The following is an 18,777-nucleotide window of genomic DNA, read 5'->3' on the forward strand; positions in this document are numbered from 1 at the left end:
AAGTAATGAGTTTCCCATAGTTGGAGGCCTTCAAGCAGAAAAAGGGTGACCATCTGCCAGAAATGTTATAGAAGGGGTCCCTACACTGAGTGATGGCTTGATCTAAACTGCCTCTTAGATTCCTTCCAACTCTAAGATTCTAAATTATTGAGAACAGCATGAATAAAAGATCCAAACCCATTCAAGAACTAAATAATTCAACAAAAGGTAATAGAACTTTCAGCTATGAAGTTGAATCAACCAGACTTTGGGTGCCAGCAATCCCATCTTATGAGAAAAACAGATACAGATCTTTTTAAATGATGTATTTTTAAATTACAACATTAAAATTAATTTTACAAGGAAACACATCCCCCATTGTCACATCATCCAGAAAAACCATTTAAAAATTTTCTCTTCCAAATTTAATCTTTTTGTTCACATAATTTCATATCTGTGAAACTTATTTCCTAAGCTAAGAAGCTAAGTCCTGAATTACTCTTTTTATCTGCCCAGCTCCTGGGGTACAGGATAACTGAGTGGCTCTGTTACTATCAGTCTTCACTTTTTCACTTAACATTATATTTAAAATGTTTATCACATTGATATAAAACCTTTACCATTTTGAGGCTTTACATGTTTGTGTTGGTATACAATAGTTTATTTAAGCATTTTCTTACAAGAAGACATTTAGGTTACTTTCAGCTTTTCACTATAATTCTGCCTTGAACATCTTTATGCAAACCTTTTCCCCTTTTTGTTTAATTTTTATTTTTAAATGACAAATAATAATTGTATATATTTACAAAGTTCAATGTGATGTTTTGATATATGTATACATCGTGGAATTATTATATCAAGATAATTAAGTTACCTATCACCTCACATATCCTCATTTTTTTTTTTGTAGTAAACACATTTAAAATCTACCCTTTTAGCAGTTTTGAAATATGCATTATTATTAACTATGGTCACCATGCTATGCAATAGATCTCAAAAACTTACTCCTCCTGTCTAACTGAAACTTTGTACCCTTGGGACAACATCTCTCTGTTCCCCATCCCACCCTCTTTTGAATCCTTTCCTAGGTCTGGAGTCAGGGGGCCAAAGGGTATGGATATCTCTGTGGCTCTGAGTATGTACTGCCAAAAGAATGATAGCAGTTTTCAGAGCTACTAGCAATGCCTGAGTTTCACCATTTCCCTAAAATATTGTTCACTTTAGGTTTTATTCAGCATTTTAGCAATTAACAGATATTAAATAGTACTTTATAATTGTCTATATTTCCACTTTTTTTCTCTGGCAATGAGTTTAAATAGCCTTAAATACTTTTTAAAAAATAAAAACAATTTTTAATCTACCTTCCTACTGTAAGGAGAGAACTCAGCAGTGCATTTGAATGCAACAAAATCACACTAGAGAAAGGTAACAGAACAGAGAGGATCAATTCCAAGCCAGGCATGGTGGCTCACTCCTGTAATCCCAGCACTTTGGGTGACTGAAAGCAGGCAGGCCACCTGAGGTCAGGAATTCGAGACCAGCTTGGCCAGCATGGTGAAACCCTGTCTCTACTAAAAATACAAAGATTAGCCAGTGTGGTGACACATGCCAATAATCCCAGCTACTAGGGAGGCTGAGGCGGGAGAATTACTTGAACCCAGGTGGTGGAGGTTGCATTGAGCTGAGACTACAAAACTGCACTCCAGCCTGGGTGACAGAGCAAGAGTCTGTCTCAAAAAAAAAATTTTTTTTTAACATTAATTCTAAGAGAAAGAGCAAATTTCTCCTTCTCCCAAACAGAATGGACTCCCTGAGAAGGAACACTAAAGGAAGTGAGGTTTCTTCAAGTTTCTTTTCCTTTAAATTTACAAAAGTTGTGCAAGAACAATAGTTTCCTGGAATTTGGGTTCAGATTCCAAACATCTCAAAAATAATTCTCTGTGCCCTGCTAAATAGAAAGGAAGCAGTTGAAAATTATATGAGAAAAATCAAACCATATAGAAAGCTCAGAAAAACATTACAGTGTGTCAAAAATCAAACTGGCAAATGAAGTTTGGGGGTGTTTACACAAATAACTGTATTTGTTTTTCTAAAATTATGTTACCAATTGAGTTCAGAACTCTGATATGCTCATTTCTCCCTCTGGAAAGATGTACAAATGAAATAAGAATAGAAGAACATTAAAAATAATAAAGGCATGAAAGTGAAGGATTAAAAGTCCTTGTTCCCATAGCAACTGCACAAGCCACATTTGCACTAGATAGGCCATTCCTTAGACATGCATCTGTTTCTCGCCACTTATTAATTTCTGGGAAAGCATAATACATACTAATAAAATCACAACTAAACTGCACATGATTTGATTTGGGAGACCAAGGCAGGTGGATCACCTGAGCACAGGAGTTCAAGACCAGCCTGGCCAACAGGGCAAAATCCCATCTCTACAAAGATACAAAAATTAGGTTGGTATGGTGGCACACAACTGAAGTCCCAGTTTCTTGGGGAGCTAGGCAGGGCACGAGGATCGCCTGAGCCTAGGAGGCGGAGGTTGCAATGAGCTATGATCGAGCTACTGCACTCCAGCCTGGGTGGAAGAGCGAGACTCTGTCAAAAAACAACAACAAAACACTACATATGAGACCAATGTGTTATAGTTGCCTAGGTAATAACAGTCTTACATTTCACATGGAAAACTGGAAGTGCTAGCTTTATGTGTATATTTTTCACATCGTGCAGCAGAGTGAAACCAGCCCTCTTCTCTCATAAGATAGGGATGTAATCTGGATAATGTCTTTTGTGTAAAATGCTAGATTTATTTAAAGAGGTGGTTCTCCAGATCTCCAGGAAAAACCAGACTCTATGAACAAAAGAATAACAGTTTAAAGAAAAACTCACTCATTAAATTAAAGGTAAATGATACTAGAAAAAAGAAAAGATTCTGCCTTCAGTCCTAGGTGGAGATCCAAGGATTCTGGCTACTCTTTGGTGAAAGTTCTTGGCTTCTGACAACAAGACAAGAATAAGATTAAAATGAAGCTTCATGAGTATAGGGACCTAGGCCTTGGCCTAAGGCCTCATAGCATTCAATAAATACTTGCTAAAATACTGAAATAATATACTTTTCAAAGAATCAAGAAGCCGGAATCTACAAAAGACCAGACAGCATACTCCAAAGGACTTCTGTAAGACTTGTCTCCTAAGTTGAACAAAGCTAACCGCTGTATTAAGCTTTGTACCTGCACAGCTATAACATTTTGTGCCTTCTGAGTCCTCTTATATATTAGGAATTTCTGCTCACTTTAGCCTGATTGAAGAGTGCACAATTGTTTGACTTATCCAATTGCCAGTCAAAAGCCAAGAGGAAGAACTTCAAAATGTACCTTAGTTCATGGGGTTGGCAATCAAGAGCTGATGTTCTCTGGGCTGCTGTAGATAATCCTAAACTTTTATCCAAAAAAAGTTGATTTTTATAAGAAACACTACTAATAGCCAAACCAAAATTGCAAGGAAGAAAATGTTGTTTTTAGGGGAAAAAAATGAGGCCTATCAAAGAGGCTTCTGGGTTCCCACAGTGACGTTTGTTTCTGATTATACGTAGGTAATATTAAATACTCTCTTCTGGGGTTTTAAAGACTTTTAAGAAAGGGAATAAACCAAATTCATTTTCTAATTTTTTATATCCAACAGCATACTTTCTGGCCCCTAGAGAGATTGTGGGGAGAGACAATCAGAGAGGGCATGTGTGAGGAAGGTATGTGTAAGAGAAGGTATGTGTGAGAGATTATATGAGGGAAACTGTACGTATGTGAAATCATGCGTGTATGAGAAAGACCGTGTGTGAGAGAGATTGTGGGTGTGTGAGAAAGACTCCAATAGTCTCCTGACTACAAAAAACAGGAAACAGGTCTTTAAAATAAGCCTATGAGATTCTACCTGTTTTAATTCCTTCTCTGGGCCTGAAAACATTTTAATAGAAGATCCCAAATAACTCTTCTTACTCTCCATGTGTACACGTTTACTTTCCATTGACTTTCCATATTTACTTCCCTGATATTTTACCTATACAATAACCTATCATTTTCTCAATGTACAGATAAGGCATACACACAAAAATGTGATATTATATTTAAACACCTCTCCATTTTCCTTGAACAAAATGGATGGGATAATACAGAACAAATTATCAATTTGATAGGTTCCTCTTACCACCCCCTGAGAAAGACATATTCTTACCCAGTTATAGAAAGATACACCATTTGACGCACCATCAAACCATCCAACCCTCCAATAAACTACATACACTAGGAAGCACTCAACAGAACGGGACAAAGACACAGACCTTCGGAGAGACACTAGAAAAGGTGGCTAAAGGAACAAGAGGGACAGTGAAATGTGTGTGCCTTGAAAAGGATGGGAAGCTACTCAGACAAGAATGGGGGATCCTGCTGGAGAGTGTAACTGGGTGTATGTGTGTGTTTCTCTCTCACATGCAAACCCACAAACACTGTCATTTCTTACACAAATGCACTCTCTTTTAAATACATCCACTGGCTCACACAAGTAGTTTCTGTTTCACACGTGGTCTCTCTCACAGTTTCTGCTGTTCCTTCACACAATCTCTGTCTCACAGAGTCTCTAGTATACACATACAATCTTTTCTTTTCTTTTTTTCTTTTTTTTTTTTAGACAGGGTCTGGCTCTATCGCCCAGGCTGGAGTGCAGTGGTGCAATCTCTGCTCACTGCAGCCTTGGCTTCCCCGACTGAAGCGATCCTCCCCACCTCAGCCTACTGAGTAGCTGGGGCCACAGTGCCGCCACTATGCCCCTGCTAACTGCATTTTTAGTAGAGACGGGGTTTTCATGATGTTGCCCAGGCTGGTCTCCAAATACTGGGCTCAAGCAATCGGCCCTCCTTGGCCTCCCAAAGTGCATACAATCTCTTATACGCAGTTTCTCTTACATAGAATCTCTCTCACACACACATAAATTACGCTCCGTGTCTCTCTCACACACTCTAATAGTCTCTTACACACAATGTCCGTCATACATACACACAATCTCTCTCATTGTATACGAGCTCACACACACACACACACACACACACACACACAAACACACACCGTTGGCCCCGCCCCCTGCCTTGGCCCCGCCTCCGTGTGGCTCCGCCCCGACGGCGGGGGTTGGGCGAGCCAGTGACAGGAGGGGCCGGGCTGGTACTTCAGGCGCCCTGGCCGGCGGGGCGCGCTCCGGAGGCTCCTGTCACCGGCGGGTGCGGCCGATCCCAGAACGGCCCTCCGGCGGCGGCGCTGCCTGGTGCGTCCGGCGTGGTCCGGGGCGGCAGGAGTTAGCGGCGGGATGTGCTCGGCCGGGGAGCTGCTGCGGGGCGGCGACGGCGGGGAGCGCGACGAAGACGGGGACGCGCTGCAGGAGCGGGCGGCGGCAGGGACCGAGCGGGAGCCCGGGGCAAGTCCGCGGCGGCGCAGACCGCAGCTGAAGGAGAGCGAGCAGGTGAGCGCGAGGGGGCGGCGGCGGCGGCGGCGGAGCGGCAGGGCCGGCGGCCGCGAGTCCCGCCCGGCGGTAGAGGGAAGCGGCCGGGCCCGCGTGGGGCACTGGCTCCGCGGCGCTCTGGGAAGCCGCCTCCGGGCGCAGTTAGACGGCGCGCCCGGGAGGGGCCGCGGGGTCGCGTGTCTGTCGGGGTCAGCGTGGCCAGTCCCCCGGCGCCCCGCCGAGGGTTCTCAGGCCGGCGCCCAGGGCTCGGGGGAAATGCCCTCCGTCGCTGTGATTGATTTAAAAGCCTCCCTTGTAAAAACACTTCTTTTTCAACTTCCAGTCCGTACCCTGCGCCGGGTTTAGGAGACGGCGGCTCCCGTCCCGCCCTCCATCTTGGCGTTTCCGAGCCCACACCTAGCGTGTCTGGAAGGTGTGGGTGGATTCCGTCCGCGGGCAGCGCTGAAAGCATGAGTAGGAAGCGGGTGTTACAATGGATGTCTTGACAGGGACTCTCCCAGAGCAAGTTCTTCACATAAACACAGATGAGATCAAAGCCTCAGTTAAAAAGTGGAGAGGCAAGAATATTGCTTTCGGTTAGTATTATACTAAAGAGAAAGGAGTTTAAGAGGCCAGCGCCATAATAAGGGAAAAGAAGTTGGGCAATTTTTTAAACTCGCTGAGTTTGATCTCATTTAAATAAAGTGTGGTAATGAGCATTATAACATCAGATATCTTCAAGATTAGGCAAGAGGTTTAAGTTTAAAAACTGAATTGTATGTTGGGTGAATTTTCTACAGCAAATACAGTATTTAGATTTTCACAAATACCGAGATAAGCCAATCTTTAGAATCACATTAAGGAGCAGGAATTCAAATAATTATTGGCCTTTATTACAGCCTATACTGTTAGGACAGTTAATACCTGTCTCTCCTCACCTTTCTCCATCTGCCTTTCTGTCACATTTCACAAATTCCAATATCATCACTAAATGTATTAATAGATGTATAACTTCTATTGTTTCAGTATGTTACTTAGGAAACAGAATAATATTGTGTGGCACACAACATATGCCTTAGCGTTAGGTTTGATCACCACCTGGAGTGTGATTTTTCATCTGTGACAATATAAGAGAAAGTAACTCAAGCAACTAATTTGATAGCTGGTTCTTCTGTTTCCCTTCCTAGTAGTTTTTCACGTTAACTGTACTCAGTTGCTCAAGAGCTTGGTTTCCTCTAACTTAAATTGCTCAACTGGAAAAGTGAAGAAAACAGCAACAAGAATTCCTTTGGGGAATGGGGGAGGGAGGTGCAGTTGAGCAGGGGTTTCCAAAGTATATTTTCAAATGGTTGTAAGGGATCATGTAAAAGACTTCACTTAAGCTTCTGTGTACTTCATTAGCATGATTATGTAGACATCATCAATAGCCGTGGTCTTTCCAAAATTGCTTATGGTGCAAAGTAAAACAAAACAAAAAATCAAATATTTATCTTAGGAAACACATATCACTTTGCATACCTGCTTCCTTCGTTGAATGTCATGAAAGTTCATTTTTCTGTACTCCTTTGAAGTGTTATTTTTATCATTCTTTTTGTCTCAAGATTTGTGAATGTATTATAAGCCCCCATACACAGTAATTGAAAATCACAACTCACATACGCATTTCCTTCTACATCAGCACCAAAGAAGAACTTATCAAGAAGCCAAACATAAGCAAAAAATTGGTGCAATCCAACCCATCTGTGTAAAAAGCAAGCTTTTCTGATAAATTGTTTCTTGGTAATATTATCACAAAGCCTTGTTTTCTAGTTTTTTCAAGTACTGTAAATGAGATTTGAAACTGTTACACACAGCCATGTAATGATGGTATAAACAGTATTACATGATAAAAACCTTTGAGGGAGAAATGGAATTAACAACTATGGAACATATCCCAAAGACTCATTTTATTTAGCTTTTATTTAGGGATATGATTTTTGTTTGTGTTGTTGGTTGTTTTGAGGATACAAGGACTCCAGATTACAAATGGAATATTTTTGAAAGAAAGATTGGTTTTTCTAAGTTAATGACTTAGAACTTAAGGTGAACTTTTCCATGAAAACAACGATATAAACAGAAACAGAACCAAAACTAATTAGCTGGAAATGAGACAGAGGCCATCTTCCTGCCGTGTTTTCTACTTGGAACGCTCACTTGGTGTTCCACAGATAGCCTCATGGATATTGAGAGGAAATTAGAGGCAGGAGCTAGCAAAGTCTCCTTCTAACCGGTAAAAGAGCTATGGTTGTGTGCTCTTGAATTCGATAGCTCCAGAGGTATCTGATGTGCTCCTCTAGCTCTTTCAATGATTTTTGTCAAACACCTAATTTTCTGTACTAAGTCCCTTTCTATTTCTATTCCCATCATAGAGTTTGCCCTTTCCTGATTATTTGATGGAGGTTTCTTTCTTGGGTTATTTATCAAGCTAAAGCCTCTTTCACAGGCATCACTTCCTTCACTGATTTTTCTTTCCACGTCTATCTGAAAGTTTCATTCCCTTCCCTCAACCTGGAGGGCTCGTTCATCAACTTATTATAATGTCAAAACAAAACATATCTTTATTCTGTTATTTATTTCATGTACTACTGAAATGCTAATATTAATGTAGGTGTTTTATTACTAGTTCAGATATCGTCTGCATCATTTTTTACAATTTGTCCTTAGAGGCTATTCCATTTGAGCAATAAATGAAGGTTCCTCTGTCCTTCTGGCCCGAGTCTTTCCAAGTAGGGTGATTGATACAGGGGGCCTGGATAAAATCAAGTCATTTAAGAAAGGAGGCCTTGGGAGAATGAATCAGAGTCCTGTAGATGAAGAAACTGTGCCAGGTTTGAAGTAGGATCAGGTCTCTAAAGAGAGATAAGCAAGGAAAAGAAGCAATTTCAGGGAATGCCCAAGGAACTGAAGGGACAGGACACAGCTATTCCATGTATGTGTTAGTAATTGTGTGCATGAGAGATGATCCAAGTATGCTTATGGTGGTGAATGCCAGGTGGCTTTATGTAAGAGATTCTGTGCCTCGATGCGTAGCTGGAAGGCTGAACATCTCCAGGCCTTTATCAAATGCCTTAAATGTCAATAGTATTTGCTTAGATGTGGCACAATGTGCAGGTCACTCACAACCTGAAATAACCTAAGATGACCCTCTTACCTAGAGAATAGGGAAGTCGCATTATCCTTAGATTGACTTTAGAATTATTAACTCTAGCTTTAACATCTTTATGATTATAAAATTTATGTGTGCTTTGGAAAACTAGAACTGTAATAAGATATAAATAAGGAAAAAGCATTTGAAATCCCACTCTGAGTAATATTTTGATATCAAATATGAAACATTTGGTATTACTATAGTATATTCATTTATCTATGTGTATATGCGTATATACACACTTTTTTTTTTTTTTTTTTTTTTTTTTTTTGAGACTGGTTTTACTATGTTGCCCTGGCTAATCTCAAACTACTGGCCTTAAGCAGTCCTCCCTACCTCAGCCTCCCAAAGTACTGGAATTACAGGTCTGAACTACCACACCCAGCCACACACATATTTTTAACATGTTTTAATATAAATTGAATTTTGTGTCTTTTTTTTTTTTTTTTTTTTTTTACGAAAGGTTGGGTCATTTTCCCATGTTATGGAAATTCTATGTAAAAACTATCTTTAGGGCTGCCTAATAATTCATTACCCTAACACTGCACATTTAGGTTGCTTCAAGTTTTCTTTTATAAATTATGCTGTATGAAAATGTTTACTTGTAAATCCTTAAACTTCTACCTTGGAATAGATTATTAGAAGAACAAGGTCAATGAGTCAAACTCTTTGAAGCCTCTTGAAACATCCTAAGGAATTTCATTCAAGAAAGATTGTACTCATATATACTTGCAGCATTGGTGTGTAAAAAGGCCAGTTGGAAACCATCCATGCCAGCAATAAAAATGTAGTTTATGATCTTAGCCAATTTCATAGGTAAAAATTCTGTCATATTGTAAGCTATTGTTGGTGAGGTTTACTAAACCATTCGTGTATTTATTAGGCATTTGTATTTCTTGTTAATAATTTTTTCCTTTTGGCATTATAAGGATATTAATCCCTTATTTCACATTGGCTGTAAATATTTTCCCTGCTTGCTGCTTACTTTATAATTTTATTTATTATTTTTTTTTAATTTGGAAATTCTTTGATTTTTTTCTTAGTCAAAGGAATTTTTTTGGTAGTTTCATACACACACATACCACCCACATGTATACGCATATCTCTATACATGTTTGTTAAGCAATTTTTTCTAATCTTACAGTCAGTTAAATATTTGCCTGTTTTCTTTTGTATGTGTGTATTTCTGGTTTAGTTTTTTACTCTATATATTTAATCTCTTTAGAATGACTCTGTATTGTGTGAAGTATAGAATTTTTTTATCTTAATCATTGAATAATGTACTTTCTCCCTTACTTTATAATCTTGTATAGTATTAAGGATTATATTAAAGTCTTTATTAAGTTTTTATATTTTTGTTGGTATTATGAAAAGGATTTTTTTCCATGTCATATTTTATTATGGGTTTCTAGCTTTTTTTTTTTTTTTTTTTTTGAAATGGAGTCTTACTCGGTCGCCCATGCTGGAGTGAAATAGCTCACTCGCAGCTCACCGCAGCCTCAACCTCTCGGGTTCAAGTGATTCTCCTGCCTCAGCCTCCCAAGTAGTTGGGATTAGAGGCACATGCCACTGCACCCAGCTAATTTTGTATTTTTAGTAGAGATGGGTTTCACTATGTTGTTCAGGCCATCTTATACTTCTGACCTCAGGTGATCCACCTGCTTTGGCCTCGCAAAGTGCTGGGATTACAGGTTTGAGCCACTGCACCTGGCTGTGGTTGGCTTTTATGTATTTCATTTTTAACTGGACACCTTTCTAAATTTTTATACTAGTAATAATAAATACTAGTATCTCTTAGACTTGATTCTTTTGCATCTTCTAGATATATAATCATCCAGTCTATAGATAAAAATGATTTTGCTTCCTTTCAAATAATGTCTCATTTCTATTTCTTGCCTTTTGCAATGCCTAGAACTTTCAGAACAATGCTGGCTCATAGATATTTAAGTAAATAAATGAATGAACTTCTGTAACAGCATTTGTCAAAGTTTGTTTCATGAGATGATCTGTAAAACATAAAACAAAAAGGGGGGGAGCAGTGGGGACCCATGCTTTTTCATCTATCAGTAGAAATGTGATTAACAGTACACATTCCAGATCAAGGATACCTGGGTTTACCTTTTATTAACTGTAACTTTAGATAAGCAACCAACCTCTCTGGGATTCAGTTTCTGCATCTGCATAATGAGAATAATAATTGTATCAACTTCATAGGATTATTGGAAGGATTATATGAGTTAATAATATACAAGACATACTTAGAGCAGTCTCTGGCACATAGCTAGCACATGAGTGTTAGCTGTTAGATCTAATTTTCGGCAAAAGTCCTAACTGAGAAGAAATATGAGAAAAGCAATTTTAAGTTTTCCAGCCTTTACAGTTAGAAAACCACCTTAGGAGAAAAGCAGAATAGAACAGTGTTGATACAGTTTGGATGTTTAGTGCCTCCAAATCTCATATAGAAGTGTGATCTCCAGTGTTGGAGTTGGGGTCTCATGGGAGGTGTTTTGAGCATGGGGTCAGATCCCTCGTAAATGGCTTAGTTGCTATTCCTTTGGTAATAGGTAAATTGTTGCCCACTTACTTCACATGAGATCAGGTTGTTTAAAAGAATCTGGGACCTCCTCCTTCTCCCCCTCCCTCTCTTCCTCGTCTTCTTCCTTCTTCTCTCTCTCTCTTTCCCTCTCTCACTACCTTTCTTGTATGTGACACTGTCTGCTCTCCTTTCACCTTCCACCATGACTGTAAGTTTCCTGAGGCCCTCATCAGAAGCAGATGCCAGCACTAAGTTTCATGTACAGCCTGCAGAACGATGAGCCAAATAAACCTTTCTTCTTTATAAATTATCCAGTGTTATATTATCAGTGTCTGATATTTTATAGCAATGAAAACTAATGCAAATATTCCTCAACTTCAATGTGCATAAGAATCATCTCTTATTAAACGCAGATTTTGATTCAGTTGGTTTGGAGTGAGATCTGAGATTTTGCATCTCTACAAACCCCTAAGTGATGCTGATGCTGTGCCCATGGACCATACTTTGGCAAGGGAATTGAGGATAAGCAAGTCAATACACAGTATTTACCATACTTGCCCTTCAACATTGTATCAGTAATATATACATATGGAAGTTGTTTAACTATTTTCTTAGAATTGTCTATTTAAACTCTTGGTAAAATATGAGAAGCCAATAGTTGTTCTCTAGGCCACATTATTTGCTGTAGGTCCTACTACTAACTCATGCTAGAGGAGACTAGAACCCAGTTTTCTAAACATCAAAGCTAGTGTTTTTTTGTTTGTTTGTTTCATAAATACAAAGAGCCCATCACATGATGGAAGAACAGTGTGATAGATTTTCTTCCCTTCTTTAGATTGTGTAGTTCAAAACTAAATGTTAGTTTATACCCACTTCCTTTCACATATTTTAAAAGCAGTTTGCAAACAATATTGTAACAAGTGCTATGAGTTTAGATAAATTCTGCCCTACCATAATCTCATCTTGTTTCTAAGGACATCCAGTCACTAGAGTAACTCAGGGCTATGAATACGATAGGCGTCTTTTTGTTCATTTTTTAAATCATTATCCAGAGAGGAACTCTTAAATCCGTGGTTCTCAACTGGGGGCCTTTTGCCCACAGTGGGCGATTGACAATGTCTGGACAATTTTTTATTGTTGAGACTAAAGGGGTGCTACTGACATCTAATAGGAAAAGGCCAGGAATGCTGCCGAACATCCTATAATACTATAGTCCCCTACAGCGAAATATTATGTGACCCAAAATGTCAATAGTGCCAAAGTTGAGAAACCGTACTCAAAATGGATAAGTGTTAAAGTCATTTGAGTTGTCAAAAGTAATTACTCTGATAATAGATTTTCCGCTAGATAGGTTAAAATTGTTTATTTCCTTGAAACCTGTATTTTAAACAGACTTTCAAATGATCCCTTTTCTCTGTGTCTCTTCTAGCAACTGCTCACATGCAACTTGCTATCTTTGGCTTTCTCTCACATTCCTTTTCTGCCCTTCTTTCCTTCCACCCATCTCCTTTCTATCCCTATTGAGTCTCATTCTCCCATGTGCTTTATCCTTCCCCACCTATCTCAGCCACTTTCTCTTTTTCTGCATGCATCTTCTCTTACCTCTTCCTCTTCTCTGCAGAAGCTGAGCATTGGGAAACAATGAAAAAGGGTTTGAAGTATGACAGATCTAATTTTGAATCCTGGCTTTACTGCTTTATAAGCCCCCGTGATCCTGATTACTTAATCCTTCAGAGATTACATTTCCTTATTTATAATAGGTATAATGCTACCTACCTCTTAAAGTTTTTAGGAGGATTCAGTTTCAGTTTGTATGTAAAATGCCTAACACATGGGAGGTAGGCCCTCAATAAATATTTGCTGCTTATTTCTCCCTCATATTTTCTATTTTTCATTTTTTTTCTCTGGTTTTCCTCTTATTTCCCTCAACTAACACATCATAGAATTGTGTTTTTAGTACTTGTAATTCTCAGATTTATAGAATATTTATTGAGCAAAGTGTTAAGACAAACATTAGATAAATTGTTTCACAATCTCTAAGGAAAAAATTAAACCTGTCAACCTAAATTATGTTGCTTTTTATGCAGATCTCTAGTTGATTTTTATCTCCTTGATGCTCATTAATCCTTAATAGGAAAGATACCTGCCTCCTCTGTACAAACTATTCTCAGTTTCTTATTCAAAAGAAGTGATAAGGTAAGATTAAAGGGAAAACCTAAATGTACCATGACATCATTCTTGCTTCAACAGAAATATGTAGAAATTCTGTGTCTCTGTTCATGTGTTCTTTAAGCCTTAGCAACACTATCTTCATTTTCTGTCTACTCTGGAGTCATAATCTTATCTTGCAGTAGCAGCCACCTATCTCCAAAAACCTTGTGTTCCCACTAGTTATGTTTTGTTTCGTTGTGTTCGTGTGTGTTTAAGATAATTAATAAGACATTTGAAGTGTAGCTTCTTTTGAGCAGATAAACCAAGTTTCTAACTAACCTGAGGCAGAAGATAACTTTCTATCTTCTGCTCTTTTTCCCCATACCCAATGTTCCCCCCTGCCCATTTTACCTCATTGGCAGATGAGCCTTATCTTGGCATAGGAAGAGGAAATGATTGGCTTTATTTCTTGCTCTTTTCTTATGGCAACAACTGCAGCTTATCAGAGTTCTGATCAAAAGGAAAGCATGGTACAAATGTTTGTAACTTTATGAAAAATGAATGATACAATTATTTTTAATACTTAATGTCTGAACATAATATTAAGAAAATTAGATTCCCATTTGTGGTTTTTACTATATTTCTTTTCATATAATTTTTAAAATATCTGTGTTTGAGAATTTTTTTCATTTCCCCAATTAATCCAAAATAATTTGATTTTTGTTTTGTATCCTGTTGATCAAAATTTTACCTGAATGTCTACAGATGGTCTACAGAGGCAGAGAATTTAAGTTTGATGTTGCATGATTGCAAATTCCATCAATCTGATTGAATTAGGGATTCCTTATTCCATGAGTTTTAGAGGTAGTAACGGCAGGAGCAAAACTTTCACTGCCACAGATTGAGAATTGAGAAAGTCGTTTTTTCAGGAGAATACTTGATTTTGGCTACTTTTTTCCCTAAGTTTTATACTTTTTTAAAAATTTATTTCTATTCATGTGTTTATTTATTTTTGAGACCGAGTCTTGCTCTCTTGCCCAGGTAGGAGTGCAGTTGTGCAGTCTCAGCTCACTGTAACCTCCACTTCCCAGGTTCAAGCAATTCTTGTGCCTCAGCCTACTAAGTAGCAGGGGCTACCAGGTGCACACCACCATGTCTTGCTAATTTTTGTATTTTTAGTAGAGATGGAGTTTTGCCATGTTGTTTAGGCTGGTTACAAACTTCTGGCTTCAAGCAATCTGCCTCCCAAAGTGCTGAAATTACAGGCATGAGGCACCATGCCCAGCCTGGCAACTTTTAATAGATAAGTTCACCCATCTTGTGGTAGCATTTAGCATACTGTCCTGCATGGACAGGGTACTAAGTAATGTCACCAGAAATTTCATTTCTTTTTTTAAAAAGAAGTAGATTCTTGAAAAAGTATAAAATGTAGAAACTTTTTAAGCTGCAGTTTGATTTAAGAAAGAGGCTTGGGCAGGGCATGGTGGCTCATTCCACTGCACTTGGGAGTGTAATCCCAGCACTTTGGGAGGCTGAGGCAGGCGGGTCACCTGAGGCCAGGAGTTTGGGTCCAGCCTGGCCAACATGGAGATATGCAGGCTCTACAAAAAACTACCACAATTAGCCAGGCATGGTGGTGAACACTGTAATCCCAGCTACTGAGGAAGCTGAGATAGAAGAATCGCTTGAACCCAGGAGGTGGAGGTTGCAGTGAACTGAGATGGTGCCACTGCACTCCAGCCTGGGTGACAGAGCAAGACTCCATCCATGCCCCCACCCCCACCAAAAAAAAAAGAGGCATGAATTAGTCATATTCTTGAATTTGTGGCCCATTATTATGTATCATTAGTTCATGAAAAGCCTTTCTCTTATTTTTCCATTGCAAAACCATTTCTTTCACTGCAATAGGCAGCTGTTCCAGGTGTGTCTGTTAGATATTACTGAAATTGCATGTATCTTTTTGACTACCTGGTGGTTTCATTTGTGTGTTTGCAGTTATGACTTAAACTTTTTAAAATATTGAATTCTGATAGTTAAGATGAAAAATGAATACAAAGTCTGATATTTTTTCAGTTTATAATTATTATAAAGACTAAGTTTTAGATTATATTCTCATTAGTTTTTATCCATCCCCTCAAAAATATATTTTTCTTTTATTGGTTCTATGTATTTTAGTGGGAGATAAGTATAAAACAATGCTATAGCTTTTTATTTACTGATAAATGACAAACAATTTATAATGATGAAGTTATAAATTATATAATATATATTGCTATTATTAGATGAAGCCTTATATAGGTAGTAAAGTTTTACATTTAATTATATAGTTTTTTTATGTTTTGTAGGAAATGAAAATTGCAACTTCATATAGAGTCCCATAAATAGGAGAATATGTCCACCCTCACTAGTAAGAAAAGAAATGCAAATTAAAACAATTAGGAATGATTTTTCACCTATGAAGTTGTCAAAGATTAAAAAGATGAATGGTGTGGGTTCAGAGATATAGTGTGTAAAATGCACTATATGAGACACAGTGTATAAAATATACTATATGGGATATAGTGTATAAAATACACTAAAAGTTGGATGTATAAGTTAGTTCAGTATTTCTAGAATGAAATATGATATCAAGCCTTATGAATAGATACTATTATTGCCCCTACTTTAAGATGTGCAAATTGCAGAGCTTGGAGATCAAGTAATATAGTGAAAGTATAGCAGTTAGTAAGTTGCAGAGTTGAGATTCAAACCCATGCTTAATAGCCCTAAACTACCAAGCCAGTGTTTGTCCATGAAATCAGTTTAGTGGATTTTAAACAGGATAGGGTAATATAGAAATTATTAGAATGCATCGCACATAGTATGAGTGTCACTTTGTGGAACTTAATTTGTACTAGTTCAGGATATAAAATACTGTATATTTCTTATTGTGGATGACAGTCAAGATCACTGCAGTAGTGCAGACAGATCAATTCTATCTCAGGTCATCTGCCTGGAACTTTTCCCCTAGATCTTCCCTTGGCAGAGCTTCATATCATCAGCTTATCCATTACTTTCTCAGAAAGTTCAGCTCTGACTGCTTTGTGGAAAGAACCTCCTACCCCATAATCCTCTATTCCACTAACCTGTTTTCTTTTCCTCATAGCTTTTCTGGCTATTTGAAATTATCTTACCAGTTAGTTAATATGTTTATTCTCTGCCGCTCCTCACTGCCCTCTCCACAGGCACACTCTAAAACGTAATCCCCATGAGGACAGAGATTAAATTATGACAAGTATTTTAGAAAATTATTTGGGCATCTCTGAGCTAGTAGAGATGAATCCGTCAAAACTTCTATCCAAAAACACACTTGCTAGTAAAAACTCAATTGATGTTTTTGCTAAAGAAGTATGTCTTCCCAGGTGAAATTAACATGACAGAAATTAATTTTCAAGAAGGAGAAACTTGGACTTTGTGTATAACAAGAACATGTCCTCTTATCAGAATCAACAGAAGAGGAACTAGTGATGTTAGTTGTGCATTGAGCTTAAAAGATTTCTGTGAAACATTTGTAAAATTTTAGGGAAGAATTATCGTCCTTGATGTGCTGTATTTAAAAAATATCGCCATATAAAGACAGTAAAAGGCTAACAAGCATAGGAACTGGGGATATTAACTGGCATTGCTCTAAATTTTGAATTCTGTTTTTCAGTTTTGTTTTGTTTTCTTTAACATAGGATAGTAGGAAACCCAGATAGTCAATAAAGCCCAGAGCTAGTAGAAAGATAGTGAATAAAGTTCATATCAGCTATTTCAGTTGTGACAATGTTAAATTATAATTTTCAAAAAGGTAAAGTTATGGCTCTTATTAAACACAAAAGGAGCATATGTTAAAGGTTTTAAAACCCAATAAACATTACAACCTATTCAAAAAAGAAATCAAAGAACTAAAAACATTATGGAGAAGATACGTTGAAATGAATTTTCAAACTGGCTTTTTCCACAGCCAGACAGAGGGAAGTCAATTGAACCTTCACTGGAACAGAATTTATTCTTATAGATAAGAATATTTTTGCATTGCTCTCAATTACCTGTAATTTATAGACTTTAAAATAACTCAAAGACCATGAAAACTAACAATGTTCTAAATAATGCCATAGAGTCACTCAGTAATTTTTTTTGCTTATCCTAAATAAAGAAAGAAAGATAATTTAGTAATAGATGAAGATAATTTCTAAAATTTGCTATACAAAATAGATTAATTTCCGGACAGCAGGGATACATGTGTCTCTTTACAGTGTAAGGTGATGCTAGAAAATATTAATTATGTTCCAGTCTTCTTCCCTAATACTATTGAGTGCATATATTCAATGTACATGTGAAAATGCATGGTTTATATGAAAACCAAAAGCAAAACTTGATTTCTTTTTTATATTCTTCTGTTATTATATAACTAAAATTAACCTGAAACTTACTCCCAAAGAAACACCCCAAACACTCACAAAAAATTTTGGTGAAAACAAGATTGCTGCTGAAAGGATTCTATATCTATGTCTAGTTTTTATTTAGCACAGAAATCCCAATTGCTTATTCATGTCATCCTACCATATTTTCTCCATGTGTTGAGTGGTCATTGGTTCAGAGACAACTCTGTCTACTCAAGAGTTTCACAGCAAGGTAGAGGCACATTTCATGTTAGCTTTTAAATTTAAAGAAGGGCAAGAATGAAGCTATTTTTTTCCATAGAGAATTAACCAATTAGCATGACTATCTTTGGCATCAATAAAAACATCCAATGTAAAACACTTAAGAAAAATTACATAAAGAAAAAAGTAGATACCAAACTTTGTCCTTCATTATTTATTTATCATATTTTACTGTGATAGTTTATTTAACAGTAATACACTGAAAAAGGTGTAGTGATTCTGCCATTTCTGGATGATAATATTTTCTTCTTGGAGTTTAAAAGATTAGCTATTTGAAAATCAAAGTCTTTGGATACTCTATATTTGGCTACGATTTTCAGACTTAAGTTGCTCTGACTATCTTACCATATACTGAAGATACTTACTCCATTTATCATATTGAACATCAGTTGTTTTAACAACTGATTATAATCGTATTATATAAATGTTTCTGTATTTATTATTTGTTCCTTATTTTTCTGTCTAGCATGTACTTTCTTGATAGCTTTTCACCCATTCATTCAAAAAGTTTAACGAGCTCCTACTATTTTTCCAGGCACTGATCTAGGTCAAGATGTAAGAAAACAAATAAAAACAGGCCATATTTCATTTTTCTTTAATCTTGTGTTGTAGTGGGGAAAGAGAGACAATGAATAAATCAACAGTATATCAGTGAACAAGTAAATCATTGGGTTATAGATACTGTGAAAAATAAAAGCAGGAATGTCGACAGGAGTGTGGATATGAGCTAGGGTTGCTGTTTCTGTTTTTCT

General features: G+C 37.5%; 1 protein-coding gene across 1 annotated transcript in view; it reads left to right on the plus strand.

Moving 5' to 3' along the window:
* The first annotated feature begins 5,163 nt into the window (after nt 1-5,163).
* Nucleotides 5,164-18,777, plus strand: part of FAM241A (family with sequence similarity 241 member A) — a 43,206-nt gene continuing 29,592 nt past the window's right edge. Inside the window, exon 1 of the mRNA XM_039468215.2 lies at nt 5,164-5,487. Within this exon, the coding sequence (XP_039324149.1) occupies nt 5,335-5,487 (153 nt within the window). The 5' untranslated portion in view covers nt 5,164-5,334. The remainder of the gene's footprint in view (nt 5,488-18,777) is intronic.

This window comes from Saimiri boliviensis, chromosome 3 (assembly GCF_048565385.1).
Source record: "Saimiri boliviensis isolate mSaiBol1 chromosome 3, mSaiBol1.pri, whole genome shotgun sequence".
Classification (NCBI taxonomy): Eukaryota; Metazoa; Chordata; class Mammalia; order Primates; family Cebidae; genus Saimiri; species Saimiri boliviensis.